Source organism: Helianthus annuus, chromosome 16 (assembly GCF_002127325.2).
Source record: "Helianthus annuus cultivar XRQ/B chromosome 16, HanXRQr2.0-SUNRISE, whole genome shotgun sequence".
In the NCBI taxonomy this organism is placed as follows: Eukaryota; Viridiplantae; Streptophyta; class Magnoliopsida; order Asterales; family Asteraceae; genus Helianthus; species Helianthus annuus.
The window spans coordinates 14151831-14171069 of record NC_035448.2 but is presented as its reverse complement, the minus strand read 5'-3'; the positions used below and the strand labels follow the sequence as shown (position 1 = coordinate 14171069).

The 19239-nt window shown below is 39.4% G+C and overlaps 2 protein-coding genes across 13 annotated transcripts in view; one reads left to right on the top strand and one right to left on the bottom strand.

Annotated features, from left to right (window-relative positions):
* The window catches only part of LOC110917927 (signal peptide peptidase-like 4), a 76756-nt gene extending 72021 nt beyond the window's left edge, over positions 1 to 4735 (bottom strand). For 6 of the 12 annotated variants that reach the window (XR_002580951.2, XR_002580952.2, XR_004884892.1 and 3 more), the window contains exons 1-2: positions 4332 to 4407; positions 3576 to 3982 (exon numbers count right to left, since the gene is read on the bottom strand). The gene's annotated coding sequence lies outside the window, so the exon portion shown is untranslated. Of the gene's footprint in view, positions 1 to 3575; positions 3983 to 4331; positions 4408 to 4533 lie in introns of those variants that run through there. The other 6 variants (XR_004884888.1, XR_004884886.1, XR_004884887.1 and 3 more) reach the window with 6 other exon arrangements.
* A 2125-nt stretch (positions 4736 to 6860) lies between these two features.
* LOC110916777 (probable receptor-like protein kinase At5g61350) lies at positions 6861 to 9579 on the top strand. Its single transcript, XM_022161444.2, has one exon. The coding sequence runs from the start codon at positions 6917 to 6919 to the stop codon at positions 9482 to 9484; it is 2568 nt and encodes an 855-aa protein (XP_022017136.1). The 5' UTR covers positions 6861 to 6916; the 3' UTR covers positions 9485 to 9579.
* The last annotated feature ends 9660 nt before the right edge of the window (positions 9580 to 19239 follow it).

Sequence of the window (19239 nt, the reverse complement as noted above, 5' to 3'; positions counted from 1 at the left end):
CGACCCGGGCTACTGAACGCATAAAAGAACATGTAATACGTTCACAAGATTTTAATAATTTTCCCAAGTTATAAAAGAGTTTGTGCCTTGTGCATTCAAATCAATTTTAATAAACATTTTCAAATGTGTTAGTTGAATGTATTTACCAGTGTAAACTGACGTATTTTCCCCAAAAAGATTAAGTGCAGGTACTATACGAAATTGGCTGGTATTAGCTTCCTAAGCATCACGAATAGTCTCGCAAACTCGATGCCGTATCTAAATGAACAATATTTTATTATTTTGATCCGCTGTGGATACATTCGACTTCTGTAATATATTTGATATTACCACCAGAGGTTGAAGTATATATTTATCTTTAAAGCTTCCGCTGTGCATTTATAAAATTGTGTGGTTTGACTATATTGTTGCCAACTACGTCACGGTAATCCCCCACCGGGCCCACCGGTGATACACGTGGAAATCGGGGTGTGACAGTCGGGAATAAGTTGTGTCACTAAAAAGGGCATTAACGACACTTTAAAGCTTTATTAAGCGCTTTAACGGATTACTATCCAACCGAACAACCGGACTTTACCCGGAACATGAAAATATTGCCATCAACATTATTGATCTTTTTCTGAGCCAGTTAGGGTCCCTCAATACCCTAACACCCGCTTTAAAACATATCACACCACTAACCAAGTTAACTACTTAACCAACCTATTTAACTTAACTAAGTAACCTAACTAGTGGTTAGAATGCAACCAAGACCCCCCCCCTTGGGCCGATCGGTCACTATGTGACCAAGTCTTGTACCATTTTTTATTATAATATTTCATTGTGTCTCATATCAAGAGGACACATGATCCATTGGTCTTTGATTTCACCATTGTCTATAAGAACAAGTTAGTGCACATAAGGATAATCACAACACACTTCACCATCCAAACTCTCCTCTCTTGCTCTCTAACTCTCGGCCGAACATCCCCCTCCTCTACAACCATTTTCGAGTTTTGATCATTCCATTCCAAGGTCATACAAACATCAAGGGTCACGTATTAGGAAGCTTGGTGCACTCGAAGCTCGAAGGACCTCTTTCTCTAGCTTTTATCCACCTCATTTGCGCATAGATTCTTCCCTAGCCTCGAGCTAGAGGTATGATGCTTAAAACACTATCTTGAACTAATCTAAAGCGGTTAATATGTGGTGTAACGGTTAAAACTCGGAATCTTACAAAAGGGTGCATTAAAGTCTACTAAAAACATGAAAAATGATGGTTAAAAGCTCACTAGTTGTGTAAAGGTTGTAGTAATTGAAAGTTGTGATTATTTAGACCCGATCTATGTTGTGGTAGCTCGGATCATCACTTAACCCGGTTTGGTCATGATCACGAATCATGACATAAGGTTGTTATGAATAGAACAAGGGTTAAAAGGTGAAACTCTACCACACGCGAATCATGAACTTGTGTAAAAATGTTTTACTTGTGGAATAGTGTTTAAAACTAGCAGATCTACGTATCTGCAAGTGGTATTTTCAAAGGACCAAGCGTCAAGGAAATCACGTTTTCTAAAAATGAATCTTACACTAACAAGCATGATTTTTATAAACCACAAGTGTGTAAACACTTGTGAAATGAAAAGTTTCGACAAAATAACAATCTTTGTAAAAGATGACGGGAAGTTGTAAAGACGGATTTACTTTAAAAACGAGGTTTTTACGAGATCACATTACTTTATATGAAGATCCACTAAATGTAAGGAGACGTACGCTATAAGTTTTAGAAAAACTACAAGTTCATGTGATTATGCGATTTACATACTTGTCGACTAGTTCGTTGTGTCGGAAATTGTTTGATTGATTAAAGAAGTTGTTGAAATTGATTTAGTAAAAGAAAATGATACGCTTGAAAGCGTGGCCACCTCCAGTTACAGAGGAAACTCTGGCGAAATTTTTCTAAAAACCTAACACTTAGAATTATTTACACTACAAGTGTTAGAATTATTTTTGACATGTTTTCGAAATATAAATTTCGCCATGACTTTATTTACTAAATATTCGGAGGTGGGATTTTCACAAAAACTAAACGTGATAAATATATATATTTGGTAAATATATTTTCACAACTTTGTTTATGATTATTTTGTGAAAATACATAAATATTATTTTTAGAGTAAAAATAATATTTTCGAACGTTAACAGATCCAAAATAATACGAACGCGTATTTTATCAACGTATTATTTTTGGGGAAGATTATGTGAAAGGAAAATATAATATTTTTGAGGAAAATATTTATATTTTGGAATTAGAAATAAATATATATTAAGTGAGACTTAATGATATAATTCGAACGCACATGTATTAAATCCCCCATCCTTGGGAAGGAGATTAACTACCAAGTATATACGAAAAGTAAACCCGAAATAGTTGTCTAACTATTTCCCAAAAACTTAAACTATAAAGCTAAGGCACGGCCGTCCGTCTAATAGAGTTAGCACATGTAGGTCGTTGCACAGCTGCCTGATTTGGAGTACTTGGTAGAGACGCACCGACTGTGAGTTCATGTCCCCCTTTTCTCTTAACTGTTTTCAGTTTTCTAAGCTGCGGGGGTGAAATACATGTTACTTTGATTATGAATATTTTATACATGGTATGGTTAGCGTAAGGAGGGTTACTACTTTAGATCATGTGAATGGGTAGGCGGAAACTTGAGGTCATTAATCCTCAGGGTAGGACCGAGGGGCAGGAGCGATAGATCTATTTGGGTGTAGCGAGCCCAGTCCCAGGCCCAGCATAACGGACCTCGGGATGACTTTGTACCCGACGCATAAATCTGCTAGGTTTGAGCCTTCCTACTTGCATTTCACACATATCAATGGCCTTGCAAACCATTGGTGATCTCTTTTTCCTTATTTGCTACATACCAGGATTTTGATAAATACAAAGGTTTATTTACTCACTTACACATGAACTCGCTCAACATTATTGTTGATTTTTCAACTTACATATATTTCAGGGAATTAAAGGATCTGGCACGGTATGGCACATTTTCCCGCTGCACTAGTTTCCGAGGTCATCCGGGGTTTAGGGAATGTGACTCTTTCCTGGACAAGTCACAGTCCTTAAACTGTGTTTATGTTTTGTTTGTTTGTTGAACAATGTTATGGTTGTTAGGGCGTGTCCCCGTTAAAACAATGGTATTGTATTTGGTTTTCAAAACTTAATGGATGATCTTGCATGATTTTTATTCATATAGCTTTGTTATGGTTAAGCTATGGTATTAAGAAGTCACACCAAATTAACCACGCTTCCGCAAACCCAGGGTGTGACACTGACCCACTTGACATGTTTCATTATAGGCTAGTGTTTTTATTGAATCCATGTGACCAGTTACATATATAATTGAAAATATGACCAAAAGACACAAAAACTTTATTGAGCTTTCAATCTTTTTGATAAGAAATATATAATTTAAAATTACCTAGAAAACAAAGACCCTATAAATCATGTAAATAAAAAAATTGTTCTACCTAAAACAATATTAAAAGGCACATGAATTGTTATATTAAGATATAAGTCTCGTATGATTTACCTGTACTATAACACCAAAACCTAATGCATCCAGTCCTCGTTGAAGTAATGAGGATACCAAAAGAGAAAATGACTACCAGTAGACCAGTCGTATAAAGGCTATGGAACTTGTACTCTAAAGTAAACAAAAATCCAATATACTCACAGCAAAGGTTGCAAAGATTATTAGTCGACCTATTTATTTTAATAGTTGATCAGAAGTCACATTTCCAACTTCAAGACATGCATAACTCTTCATTGCAAAAATGCCCGGATGAAGCTTCAAATGATGATTGATTTATAAACCCTAAAACCAAAGAAAATGACATAAAACAAATTAAACCCATTATACAAAAGATCACAGGAAGAAGATTACTTGGAAGTGGATTCCGATTTGCATAGCTCTTCACTTCAAAATTGAAATTAAACCTACAAATACGTCAAAACATTCGATGATATACCTGGATGAACTTTGTATTGTTTTACAAAATTGATTCTGATTCTAACTTTTAAAAACCCAAATTTGGAGAACCATCTCTAACTTTAATTTACTGACTGTTAAGATCCTTGAACTTTGAAACAACAATAATCACTTTTAAACCTACATCCATACACCCTCATTTAGATATGAAACCCTACTTATAAACATCACATTACACATCTAAAAACCTAATATCTACACAACTGAGCATTTTAATCGATTTTCATCAACAATTGACGGACAACTTACAACGCAACTTTCATTCGAATACGTAAAACATAACTTTTTGAGATGTACCAGATAACACGGATATGTGCACTTTTCCAACAAAGAAGAGTAACTCAAGACGCCATTAAATCTGAGCCCAGAATCTATATTTGTATGAAAACGAATCGATCTTAGGAGATTTAGGATTCAATTATATAGAAGAGGTTTAGTGCAAACAGAAACAAAAATTGATACATAGAATTAATCAGAGCAAATTAGAATAAGTAATTACCTGTTTCGTTGATCGAAAACTATGAACAAAAGATGTGAATACAGGAAGATACACAACAATCGATCTTAGGAGATTTAGGGTTCAGTCATTAAAGCGATCAACAATTGTGTGTACCATTACCACTGATTCACAAACGTAATAGAGAGGTAGAGAAGAAACGGCAGAGATGAAGCTAACTGAAAATGAAATTAGGGTTTGTGTGGTGGGGAAGAAGCCGTGAGTTTAGAAACAATATATACCCGGGTCAAAATCCGGATCCCGTGTCTGCCCATATAAAGAAAAAAAGACCCGAAATTTTGGAGCCAAAACCAAATTCTAGAGTGCCTATGGTGATGCCACATCATTTTCCAAGCCCTTATATCATGACACATCAGCTCTTATTTATCATGTTTATATATATATAGATTAAAACATTTATCTCTTCTTTTTATTACACTAAAACATTCTTTTCAAAATAATAATACTTTTATAATACCTTTATTATTACATTTTCTCTCACATCTACTCACAACCACTTTCTAAAAATATTAAAAAAATATAAAGGTGAACAATGTTTTCCATATTTACACATAAACAAAAACATTTTTTTCTCTCATCTACTCACAACTCATCATAACCACTATCTATAATATGAAGGACAATCTCACACAATTTGGTGGTCTGAATGTGAATGCTCTAACATTTGTGCCAAATCGTCTATGGCGTATGTCACATGATCTGGCTCGTCAAAACCTTTTTCGTACACTCATTATGGGCCTCGTTTATGGGTCTCGTAACTCCTCTCCTAACAAGTTTTGCTCATTTGAAGTTCCTTCCTTTATGGTTTTTCTTTGTCCAACACTCCAACTAGTACAAATAAGACTATGGGGCTGTTTGTTTACCTCTTAATGAGGCTCTTAGTGGTTCAGACATCTTACTGGTTCAGCACTTAATGGTTCACACTGTTTGTTTCACGAGCAGATGTATGAACGGTTCAGACACTTGCCTCTGAATGGTTAAGCATTATACAGAGTCTGAATGGTTAAGACCTCTAATCTGAATTGGACAGACATTTGCCTTTGAACGGCTAAACATTATCCAGGCTCTTAATGGTTCAGACCTATTACTAGTTCAACACTTAATGGTTCAGACCTCTTACTGGTTGAGCACTTAATCATTCAGATGTTGCCAAACAGCCCCTATGCCAACTTTTAGATCAGCTTTTATTCGCGTAGTATTGTATTACGATTAAAAAAAAATTACTTTGGTTCTATTTGACCTCATTAACTAGATATATAGGGTTGTAAACGAATGGAACATTCAGTGAACAGATCGTAAATCGTTTGACGGGAAGTTCGTTTATGTTCGTTCGTTTAGTTAATGAACGAACACGAACAAGATATTATGTTCGATTAACTAAATGAACGAACACGAACAAAGGTCTCATTCGTTCGACTGCGTTCGTGAACCCAGTAATATGTTTGGTTACGTTTATTCATGTTCGTTCGTTTTTGTATGTTAATTTATTAAATATTTTTAATGTTTTTTACTTCTCCCCTAAATATTAGTTAATAATTATATTTAAAAAATAGTATAATATAAACTCTTATCTAGACATATCAAGAAATTGGACAGTAAAAACATATTTTTGGATATGTCAAGTAAATTTAGATATTTATTTCTTAAGTTAGAAAAATTTGATTTATCGTACAGTACTTGTCGTAGACTTCTTGTCTCTTGAATTCATGATTTTTCATTTAATGGTGTTTTTTTTTATTTTAAGTTTAATGTTCATTTGTGTTCATTTGCAATCATTTGTATTCGTGACCAGTGTTCGCGAACAACTAATATTCCTTAACAAATGAACACTAACATAAGCTTATGTTTGACGTGTGTCCACGAACAGTTCACAAAAATCTGCATTTCCTTAACAAATGAACACAGATATAATCTTGTTCATAAATAATCATTCGATTCGTTTACAACCCTTTATATATACCATTTAATGCATCATTCTCACTACGTAAAATTAACTTATCCCTCGGGGCCACATTCACATGCCGTCTTAATATCTTATATCACCGGTTACAAAAAATCCAATAAAAAAAAATAAATTTAGTTAAAATATTAACACTTGAATTAAGATAATATTGATAGAATTTCATGAAACAAAAGTCTTCTTTTGATTAACACTTGAATTAAGATAATATTAATAGAATTTCATGAAACAAAAGTCTTCTTTTGAGACTTTATAATAACTAAAAAACACACTACAATATTGCACGTCGTTCACCTTTCTCCTAAACATGCTCTCAACACCACCATTTCTTTAATTCCGATCATTCAACCCTACTCTTCCTCCTCTCAACCACCACCACCGCAGCTGCCGCCCACCACCGCGACAATGCGAGGCGGAAACAAGTCACCAACACCCTCCCTCACCTTATTACTCATCATCTTCTACACATTTTCCACCAATGCCCGGTTCATCCCTCCGGACAACTACCTCATCGACTGCGGATCGCCCCAAAACACCATCCTAGATGACGGACGGACCTTCAAATCCGACCCGCAATCCGTTTCCTTCTTGTCCACGGACGAAAACATATTCGCCACCTCAAATACCCTCCCGGAGAACACATCTCTTCCATTATACAAAACCGCGAGGATCTTCAACAGCGAATCGGTTTATAAGTTCCTCGTGTATCAACCCGGCCGCCATTTTTTACGCCTTTACTTCTACCCTCTCCATCACCCGGATTATAACCTCACAACCGCGGTTTTTAGCGTAAAAACGGAGGGTCTAACTCTTCTTCATGACTTCTCAGCCTCACAAAACTCTCATTTTAAAGAGTATATTGTAAACGTAACCAATGACAACTTTTTGTTAACATTTTCGCCTTTGAAGAAATCATTTGCTTTTGTGAATGGTATTGAGTTTGTTTCGGCTCCTAACGAGCTAGTTCCTGAATCCGCCACTGCCCTGTCTCCTCCAGGAGTTTTTAGTGGAGTGTTGGGTTGTGACCTTCAAGTTGTGCATAGAGTTAACGTTGGCGGGCCGAATATAACCCCGAAAAACGACACGTTGTCGAGAACTTGGGTGAGTGATAGTCATGGATACATGATGTTTCCAAAAGGGAACAAAGTTGTTGTTGTTGATCCTAGTGGTGTTAAGTATCCGGTAGGCGGAGCCACCCCTTTGATTGCTCCGAATTCGGTTTATTCATCGGCGGCTTCGATGGCGGATTCGGGTGTCTCGGTTCCGAATTTTAATCTCACATGGGAGATGAATGTTGATCCGGGGTTTAACTACTTGATTAGGTTGCATTTTTGTGATGTTGTGAGTGCAAGTTTGAACTCTCTTTATTTTAATGTGTATGTTAATGGGTTGACCGGGGTGTCCGGGCTTGACTTATCGAGCCTCACTTCGGGCCTAGCCATGGCTTACTACAAAGATTTTGTTGTAAACGCGTCAAGCGTCTCGAATGGCGTGATACGAGTCCAGGTTGGACCGTCGGATCTTGAATCTACAACCCCCAATGCCATATTGAATGGGTTGGAGATCATGAAGATGAGCAACTCCGCGGGGAGTTTAGATGGGTTATTCTCATCTGGCAGCAACAGTCCTGGTGGGTCCAAGAGAGTCACCAGGACTGTTGCTGAGGCGGCTGGAATTGCCATTGGAGTTGTTATGCTTATAGTGCTTATCTTTAGCCTTGTTCGGAGGAAGAACAAGGCTAGGGGATGGGACGAAGGTGGAAATAGTTTTACATCGTGGTTTCTTCCCCTTAACGCGAGTTATTGTAGTAGTTTGTTGTCGAGTAAAAGCAAGAGCAAAAACGGGTATTCGAGCGTTTTGTTTTCAAAGGTCGGCCTAAGCCGATCTTTTAGTTTCAACGAGCTTCGGGATGCAACAAAGAACTTCGATGAAAGTGCGGTAATAGGTGTTGGTGGGTTCGGGAAAGTGTATATAGGCGAGATAGAAGAAGGAACGAAACTCGCTATAAAACGAGGAAACCCGAGGTCTTCTCAAGGCATCAATGAATTCCAAACCGAAATCGAGCTACTATCCAAGCTTAGACACCGGCATCTTGTGTCCTTGATCGGTTATTGTGATGAAAACAATGAAATGATTCTCGTTTACGAGTACATGGAAAACGGCCCGCTTCGTGACCACCTTTACGGATCCAAACCCGCCCTCCCTTCATTGACATGGAAACAACGCCTCGAGATCAGCATCGGTGCAGCCCGTGGGCTGCACTACCTACATACCGGTGGATCATCACATGGCATAATCCACCGGGATGTAAAAACCACTAACATCCTCCTGGACGACAATTTTGTCGCCAAAGTATCCGATTTCGGGTTATCAAAAACCGGGCCCACATTGGACCAAACACATGTCAGCACCGCGGTAAAGGGTAGTTTCGGGTATCTTGATCCGGAATACTTTCGTAGGCAACAACTAACCGATAAATCCGATGTATATTCATTCGGCGTTGTTCTTTTCGAGATCTTATGTGCTCGACCAGCTCTCGATCCTACATTACCGCGAGAACAAGTGAATTTAGCAGAATGGGCAATGCATAAACAAAGAAAGGGTGTGATTGAGTCCATTGTGGATCCTAAAATAGTGAAAAGTATAAGCTCAGAATCACTGATCAAATATGTTGAAGCAGCAGAAAAGTGTTTAGCTGAGTATGGTGTTGATAGACCTTCAATGGGAGATGTGTTATGGAACTTGGAGTTTGCTTTGCAACTTCAAGATGCATCTATGCAGCTTGATCCTCCTGAAGAAGATGATGATACTTGCAAAGGGAAGAAGATGAAGATGGTTGCTTCTGAATCAATGAAGAAAGATGAGATGAAGAAGAATAGTGACAGTGATGTTAGTATTCTTATAAATGATGATTCAGGTGTGGTAATGGGGTCTCCTTTGTTCTCCAAGATGGAAGATATTGAAGGAAGATGAATGAAGATTCAAGCTTTTGTTATTTAATATTGTCTGATTATATCAACTTTTTTTTTCTTTCTTATATTGTTGATGAATTGTAATTTCTAATGCAAGATTCTGATTTTTAAATTTCATAAAAAAGACTTCCTTTACAGAAACCCCTTAACTAAGAATTTATCTCAAAACATATTAGGATTTAGGTACCATGAGAGATCATAACTCTGTTCTTACACAACACTCTTTAAATACATCTACACCAACATCACTAGGGAACACCTCTTCTTGATCAAAGGTTACTCCGCTCAAGAGCTACTCGAGATCGCCTGCTAAATTTGAAACGAGTCGAACTTAAACAAGTTTGAGTCTAGATTGAAGCTAACGAGATGAAGTCCGAGCTTCACATACCGAACTAACTAACCTAGCCTCAGAAAGCTTATTTTTATCGATATGTAAAGTTTTTTATATAATAAATATACAATTACATAATATTTATTCTTATATATAAAATTATGATAAAATAACAAAATAATAAATTTCTCTTTCTTATATATATATAAAAACTATTATAATAAATACTTATAAAATATAATCATATGTATAAATAAATAATACAAACAAAACAGCTGAATTAAAAAACTAGTACTTAGGACCCGTGCATTGTGACGAGACATTTAAACCTAAAAAAAAATAGATGTAAAAACATTGAATCACGCACGCACGTTATGGCATATTAACTCACCAAACTTTGACCGAACCATAAAATATTATCATGGAAAAGAATAACTGAGTTTATAAACTATAGTTCGTTAAATAAATTTATAAAGTATAAGGTTTATTAAAATCCAAATTAAACCATAAGGCTTGTTTTGTATTTCAACTAATACAATAAGGGTAGAAAAGCAAAATATATCACATGCGAAGATATACCAAGGAAAAAAAGTTGGATAGTGGATGTTATATTGCATCCAGTAAACGAGCCGAACGAACATGAACAAGGCTATGTTCGTGTTCGTTCGTTAAAAAAGTTTGGATGTTCGTGAACTGTTCGCGAACACATGACGAACAGAAGTTTGTGTTCATGTTCGTTCGTTAAAGAATTTTGGTTGTTCGCGAACAGTTCGTGAACACTAACCACGAACGCAAACGAACACAAACGAACACAAACGGACACAAATGAACATTAATTTTGAAAATTAAAAAAGGCACCGTTAAAGCCACATGGGTTATTAGTTTTTACTAATTTTTTAATATAATTAGTGTACTGAAGTGTAGGAATTAGGCGAGAAAGTAAAAAAAGGTGGGAAAGGTAAACAAAAAAGAGGGAAATAATACTTATAGGGAAAGTAAAAAAATTAATAAAACATTAAAACTTTTAGAAAAATAAACATAAAAAACCGAACACGAGCGAACATAAACGAACAAACACGAACGAACATATTACCGAACGTTCACGAACGCAGTTGAACGAACGAGACCTTTGTTCGTGTTCGTTCGTTAAGCTTATCGAACGAAATTTTTTGTTCGTGTTCGTTCGTTAAGCTTATCGAAAAAACATAAACTAACTTCCCGCCGAACGTTTCACGAACTGTTCGCTAAATGTTCGGTTCGTTTACAGCCCTACATCCACATATTGGTGTATGCAATCAAGTGGCATCTTCCCAATTATCACCAAAGTTGAATAATAACTTTGTGAGTATAACCAAAAGTAAAAATTAATGAATAGAAGCTGAGCACGAATTTGAAGTTTAGTAAAGAACTGAGCTCGAACTTTAGACATAAAGGTTGAAACATGCTAAGCTCGAGTAAACGAGTTGAACTCAAGCGAGGCGAGCTTGGGCTCCGCTCGTGTTACCCATGTGGAAGGCAATGTTGAGATAACGCCAGCTGTAACTTAAAAACTTCCTCCACCTAGCTTAATGTATGTGTAAAAGTAGAAAGTTAAACGGGGTTGGCGTACAGTTGTCTATCGATGAGAATCGGCTCATCATTACTGAAATGCCCCCACCGCGTAACTGATGGGTCGCTCCTCAAGTAGTTTCGTGTGGGCGACTACTTTTCCCCATGTAACATTGTGGTCGTCTCACAAAACATTGTAATTACCGAAGAATTCCATCTTTCCCTCCCTTCACTTCACATACCAATTATACCAATTAAATTAATTATTTGGAAGCCCACTTGCAACGACTTTTGTTGTTTCGAATTCGACCCACACCATGAGTAGCCCAAAAATTAACCAATAACGGGCTCAATCATCCCAATTAATTATTTTGAAGCCCGCTTGCAAGTTGCAAGTTGCAACGAATCATAATTCATCTTAGAGTAGCAGCCCACGTTTCTTTAGACCGAGTCCATGTAGATTTGGTTAGAGGTGTACCAAAAACCCGGACCCAAAGCCGAAAAAAACCAGAGCTCGGTATTAGAAAATCCGGGTTTTTTAAACCCGAACCCGACCCTACACATAGGGTAGGGACCCCCTGCAATCACTTCGCAACTACAAAAACATAAAAGAAACGATCCAAAGTAGAATTTGTTCCACTAAAATAAGTGTTAGCACTTAGCACTAAATGCATGATATGAGATAAAAATTGAATGTTTAAATGCAACTAATAATTACCCTAAACATTTGACTGGTGAATATCTTAGAAAGCACTAGGATTGGCTAGTCCTTTAATCATTTTTTATATTTGTTTTAGTTAATAAAGAATGTTTTCATAAGTTTTTCTAAAATTTAGTCATTTTTGAGTGATATAAAATGTGAAGCTTAAGTTAAACACCCTTCGTTTATCCTTGAATGTGTATTTTGACTTGATTATTTTGTTTAGACCTTCTACTGATTCTATTGTAGAGCTTCTTTTTTGCTTTGTCCTTCAGTTTTCGTTTAGCTGTTGACACCCGATCTATTTATCAACCTTAGTAGTCAGTTTTCAAGATATTCAACTTTCATCTTCTTTTAGCTGGACCATGTTGTTTCGTCCAATATTTATTGATTAATTGTTGATTATTTGAACATCGATGTTAATGGCCTTAGAAATATTTAAACGTAAAACTACAAAAGTTTTGGAAGTCATTATAGGTTCTTGTCTAGTAGGTTCCTGCCCTAGAGTGTTTTTGTAAAATGCATGGATAGTCCCTGTGGTTTTGTAAAATAACACTTATAGTCCTCAACTTTTGGAAATTACACCAATGCTCCCAGTGGTTTGACAGTTTGTTACTTGGATAGTCCCTGGGGTGGATGGGGTTAATTTTCTCAGTTAAGTCCATCTGAAATTACTTATTTACCCCATGCTTTTATTAAAATATAAAAAAACACACACACTCTGAGTCTATCTCTATCTCTATCTCTCCCTCTTAGGAAAAGCCCCACCACCACCTACTGTCACCAGCACCACCACTGCCACCACCACCTGCCACCACCTGGTAAATCCTACTTAATCATGCAACTAACTAATAAAACATGAAGAATCACTTCCAAACGAACACAAACATTCCAGTACACTGAAATAACAAAATATCTACTCGATAACAACACATCTGAAACAAACGATGAACTAATTACCAGAATAAACTAACATTAACAAATCTCCAACTATCAACCAACTTAATCATGCAATTAACTAATAAAACATTGAAACAACAAAATACGCACTGCAAAACAACAATTCAAGAATAAACAACAAACAAATTACCAGATCGGAGCACTTAATGAGTCCTTCAAGGCGAGAATCATTCTTAACATTCAACCGATGAAACTGAATACGTCCATTCCACGGAATTGAGTCCGGTTCAAGCAGATGCTTGATCTTATCATTATACACATCAACAGCCAACACCGTGTGCGGCGTCTCCGACATTAACTTCTTGCATAAATGCGAGCCGATGAATCCTCTGGCACCGATCATGTATATCGTCATCGGCTTTATGACGTTTCCATCGAGATCTACTCTCGCCATTGTGTTGTTTAGGGGTTGGATCCGGTGCGGTAACGAGGGGAAGATTTTAGGTTTATGCAGAGGGGAATAGAGAGTGAATGGGGTTGGATGGTGGTGTGAGGGTGGTGGCAGTGGTGGTGCTGGTGACAGTAGGTGGTGGTGGGCTTTTTCCAGAGAGAGAGAAAGAGAGAGTGTGTGTGTGCGCGCGCGCTTATATATATATGTGTGTGATTTTTTTATATTTTAATAAAAACAAGGGGTAAATAAATATTTTCAGATGGACTTAACGAAGAAAGCTAACCCCCATCCATTCCAGGGACTATCCGAGTAACAAACTGTTAAACCACAGGAACCACCGGTGTAATTTCCAAAAGTTAGGGACTATATGTGTTATTTTACAAAACCATAGGGACCATCCGGGCATTTAACTCTTTACATTAATTGAAAAATTAAAAGAATCTTTACATTAATTGAAAAATTAAAAGAAGTTTGGAAGTCATTGTTGATTTACATTAATTGAAAAAATAAAAGAAGACTTCAACTTCATGCTCATGATAAATACAATAAGAGAAAAGTTTGATAAGCGTTTGGGAGATAAAAAGAGAAGAAATATAGTGTAGTTTATTAGATGCATCTAGGGGTGTAAATGAACTCAACGAATACGATTAAGCTAAAAAGAGAAGAAATATATTGTAGTTTATTAGACGCACTTAGGGCTGTAAACGAATCGAACGAACACGAACAAGCCTTTGTTTGTGTTCGTTCGTTAAGGAAATAAACATGTTCACGAACGGTTCATGAACACTTACCGAACAAGATTTTATGTTCGTGTTCGTTCATTAAGGAAATGAGCTTGTTCACGAACGGTTCATGAACACAAATAAATTTGGCGAAGACAACGAAGGCTAAAGGTGGGTGATGGAGAGAGCAACGCTGGAACGGAGATCGACTATATTCGTAGATGTGATAATGAGAAAGAAAAGGTAACAATACAAAAACAAGATGGAAATAATGAGTTTAATTTTTAGGGTAATAAAACAAATAAAAATAAAAGAATATTAAAAGTTTAGATAAAATGTATGAAAGTGCAAAAATCTTTAATTAAAACACCAAAAAACCAAAATAAATGAGCATAACTGAACGAATATTTAAGAACGCGGTCACGAACACCTTACCGAACGTTCACGAACACATTTGAACGAACGAGTCCTCTGTTCATGTTCGTTCATTTAATTAATCGAACGAATTTCTTGTTCATGTTCGTTCGTTTATTAAACGAACGAACGCAAACGAACTTCCCGTCGAACGGTACACAGACTATTTACTGAATCTTCGGTTCGTTTACAGCCCTAGATGCACCCATGAAAATTAAGATTATCAAGTATCGGTTTGAGAATACTTGTAACTTTGGAAAAAGGGGCCTAAGACTACACGATGTGGAGTGGTTTGAAGGGAGGGCATGGAGCGATACGTGGCAACCAAGTCAGCATAGTGGCGTGGAGAAAAAAGCACATGGTGGAAAAGTTGCGTGGAAGAGAATAAAAAAAATGAACATCAACCAATCAAAACAAACCTAAACTACATCCACCAATCAAGAGTCCCCACTTCACCCACACATTTGCCCCCATGTCGGTGGAAATCCTCAAGCCTCACCAACAACGCCGCTGATGAAACAATGGTTAACCGGGCAGGGTTAACTCACTGGTCTCGTCAAGAAGGGTTAATCCCTTCCTCTCGAGGATCGTTGGCTGGATCACCGGTGGGTTGATCTCCTGCACAAGGAAACAAACCGTGACTCGTAACAAGGAGGATGGGGTGGGGGGTGCTCCTTGTTACCACTCTCCGGCATGAGAATCAGTAGTATGCTTGGGAAGCAAAGTAAGATTGTAGTAGTAGTGAGGGAGTTGTGAAGAGATACCTCAAACCTGGTTTGGGGTTGGTATTTATAGCCGAGGAGTGAAGGAGGAGGTGGATGGATAGACTGACGGCATGCTGCACCTTTGCAGGTGTGTCAGACATGTCGGCCGTTGAGACGACGCCACGTCAGTCTGTCGCTTCCGTAGATCTGACAGGTGACTGCCATTGGTTCCACTTGCACTGTGGTGTCAGTCCCACTTGTTGAGCGTATAGGATGCGGTGCTAGCCGCATCGCTGTCTGCGGTAACATCTGATGTTATCGCGTCTCTTGCTAGTGATCAAGAAATACGCGAGATGCGGTGCTGGCCGCATCGTCGCCTGTGGTGACTGTTGCTGTTATCCAACTTCCTTGTATTGATAGAAGTGTTCACTGGACGCGGTGCGAGGCCGCATCGCTGTGAATACTTCCGTTTTCATACACCAGATGTGATGCTATGGCGCATCACTCTACCGTTGTCATGTTCCATGTAAGTCCTCCTTCGTTACTAGATAGATTGGATTCACCCCTTGTGTCGATGCGTTCTCGCATGGGCACAAGTAGGTTGTTAACTGGTGGGGGTTTTGATAAGGGTAATGGTCACTCGCGGTCGATGCTGACGCGAGATCTGGGACCATACCCCTTCAAGTCCCCCCAGTCTAGTGTTGCTGCCACATACAAGTTGTATGTGGGAGGAGTACTGGACTATGGTGTTTAGAAGGTAGTTTGGAGTCTGGAGAAGATCCTAGACCATGTGGATGGTCTTTTCTGTTTGTAGATCAAGCTGGAGGTCTGGAAGGGTCATTTGACGCCTCTTCCGTACCGGTGAAATGTTTCGTCTGATGCGAAATTCTCAGCCTTTGGCTGGTTGCCACCTGTTGGTGTGCCGAACCAACTGTAGGAATTAGTTGGAGGAAGTGTACAAACTTCGAACCAATCTTTGAGATGTGGTTGAAGGTGTGCACAAACTTCGACCCAACCTTTGAAGTGGTGAATGAAGAAGAGAGCATTGTGTTCCCATGATTGGATATCTAATGATGATTCCGTTCGTGGGGTGTTCATGTTCTTCCCATTAGCTCTCAAGTAACCGCACGTCCTTTGCGGTTACCTCGTTGCTTGACATTGTTGGCCCCGGTTGTAGGAGCAACGTTGGGCACTTGCGTCATTGTTGGCCATGTTTGGTCGAACAATGTAATTCTGGATAACGGTCAAATAAACATGATCATAGGCATGGTAATGCCCATCATTGTTTATTCTATCCAACGTACAAGTAGGGTAACAAAGTCATAAGCAGACTTGTTACCGCTTGTTCGATCGCTTGTTGTTCGACAAGGGCTCGTATGATCATTAGGGATCTTGTCCGCATCTCTTCCTTAGGCACCTTCCTTCCCGCTCCAGTACCGAGGAGTTTTCCTTGGAGTAGTTTCGTCCCTCGATGTGGAGTTAGTTGTGGCTCTACCGTAGCAACCATTTCCGGAAGTTATGGTTATGTCCGCAGTGACTCATGAGTGTCTGCGGTTTTGCATTCCCATATTCGCTCGAAACGGGTGTGTTGCTCGGATGTGGCTCTTGAAGGTTCAGGAGTCAGGGTTGCTGATGTGCGCGCGCGTACATTCCCTTCCTTCTTCAAGTTAAAGAAGGTGTTCATGTACCCTCTGCGGTTGTGAACCGGACAGGAGGGATTTGAAGCTTGAAGAGAATGAAGGCAATGCGGTTTACCTGTATCTGAGATGCGGTTCAGTCCAAAGAACAACGCTGGTTCTGAGTATCTGACACACCTGAACGGGCTCGTGTGTGTCATTTCCGCATATTCCACGTGTGCTCGTGGGTAGTGCGGAAAGGTATTATACCCCCTTATAGTGTGGAGATATATATTTTTGCCTATTTTTAGGGGTATGTAAAAAAACGATATGCGGTATGGGTTATGGTGCGGTATACCAGAGAAACCGCATGCCGCTTGTAATTGGATAAGGTAGTCGCTTTTTGTTGCATACGTGGCTGATCTCACGTGTGAGTTGGTGGAAGTTGGTGAGATCTTTCTGGCATGTGCTGAAATGAAAGGACGTTTGCACTGCCCGAGGCATTAAATGCACTGTAGCAAAGAGTGTAAACGTCTCTTATGTCAGGCGCGTGGGCGGCCACGCGCGCGTGATAACCGTTAGCGAAAACGACGCTTGACACGTGGTGTCGCGCAATTCGTTCTTTTTGAACGTGATGATTCGTTTTCTCCCTCCGCATTAATTGCGATGGGTATATAAGGGGAAACCGTTCGTGGTTTCCCCTCACTTGTTCGAAATTTCAAAAATTTGCCGGTGAGAGAAACCTTTCCTTTTTCTTCTCCGACGATATTTGTTGAAAATTCCGGTGAGGTTGTTAGTGTTCATCTTTTATATTCTTGATGGCTGAACCGTCAAATCCACATAATGTGGAGGGTGAAAACCCTGAACAACCTGTAGTGGATACTGATGAAGATGACGAGGACGACGTGGATGTTGCCGGTGGTGGCTTACCGGTGTTGAAGTAGTCGAAAGGTGGTTTTAAAACCCTGATGATCACTGTTCAGTTGGCCGACGAGTGGGATGCCACCTACCCACAAGAGGGGGATACCGGTGCCGATGCTCCGGCCGGTTATATAACTTTGTGGGCTGATTTTTTCAACGACGGCAACCTTAGGTTGCCGGTGACGGTGTTCGTTGCGGAGGTGTTGGAGTATTATCATCTCCATATCTCCCAACTTAGTCCCTTTGGAATGTTCCGAATCAGGAACTTTGAATATACATTCCGTGCCCATGGCTTGCCCATTACAGTTGAAAATTTCCGGCGATTCTACCAGTTGACGGTGAACACTGGTTTTTTCTCGTTTACTCAACGGCATGGGAGCTTGAAGTTGATGACGCCTCCTAAGGGTGTGACAGGCTGGAAGAAGAAATTCTTCTATGTTAAAGCCTGTGCGGTCTATGCCAGCATGTCTTTCAGGAATGTCAACGTTGGAGTTTCTGATGAAGATATTCCTGTTGCCACCGCAAAGACTGTGGATTGGTTCTCTAGGTTGCGGCCTATTGAACTCAAGAAGTTGGATAACAATCAGCTGTGGGTGTTGCGGATGATGCTCACTAGACCGGATAGGAAGGCAAGGCCCGTTTTGCGGGAAAAGAGTGGTGGTAAGTTTGTTACTCTCTGTTGTTTTTCTTATTTCCTAAGCCTTGTAGTAACCTGCATGCATGTGTTGTATCAGTGGATGCGGTTGGCTTGTGGAGAATGTTCAAGCCCGATTTCGAGGGCCGGGTTGAGCTTATTGCGGTTGAGCTGAAGAAACGCTTCAACCTAGAAATTGTTAGCAACTTCCGCGTACCGACGCGCGCAATGCTGGAAGCCCCTGTGCCGGGAGACGCAAGAGGTATGTCGTAAGTTGCATCTGTTTGTCCAGTTTATCTTTTTGACTGGTTTTCTTGATTGTTTCAATGCAGCTGTCCTTGCGGATTTGGGGAAGTTTGAGAAGCGCATCCCCAAAAAGCATGCGGAGAAAAAACCGGTGAAGAAGACCACGCGGGGTCGTGGCAAGGGGAGGGCTGAAGGCTCAGTTGCCCCTTCTTCAGTTTCTGAAGCCGCATGTACCTATCGATCTTGTTATCGCGGATATACCGATTACGTGGTAGTATCTGACACCCTTGAGGGTTTAGGTGTTATAGGTAGTGGTGCGGCTGCGGGTGGAACTGCTGCGGTTCCCCCATTGTTGGTGAGAAAAGAGGACCAGAGCAGAAGGCTGCTGGTGGTGGTGAACCAAAGCGTCGGAGACTGCAGACCAAAAGGGCTGCTCCGGCGCAAAAGAAACCTGCGGTTGCTGCTGGTAAGTATATCCCTTTTCATTGTTTTGCATGTACAATATGTTGGATTAACAATTGTTGCTCTTTGTGTTGCAGAATCCCAAGATGCAGGTTATTCTTTCTTTG

Bases quoted from the DNA above. Each gene is read 5' to 3' on its own strand.
- LOC110916777 (XM_022161444.2), top strand. From the start codon at position 6,917: ATGCGAGGCGGAAACAAGTCACCAACACCCTCCCTCACCTTATTACTC.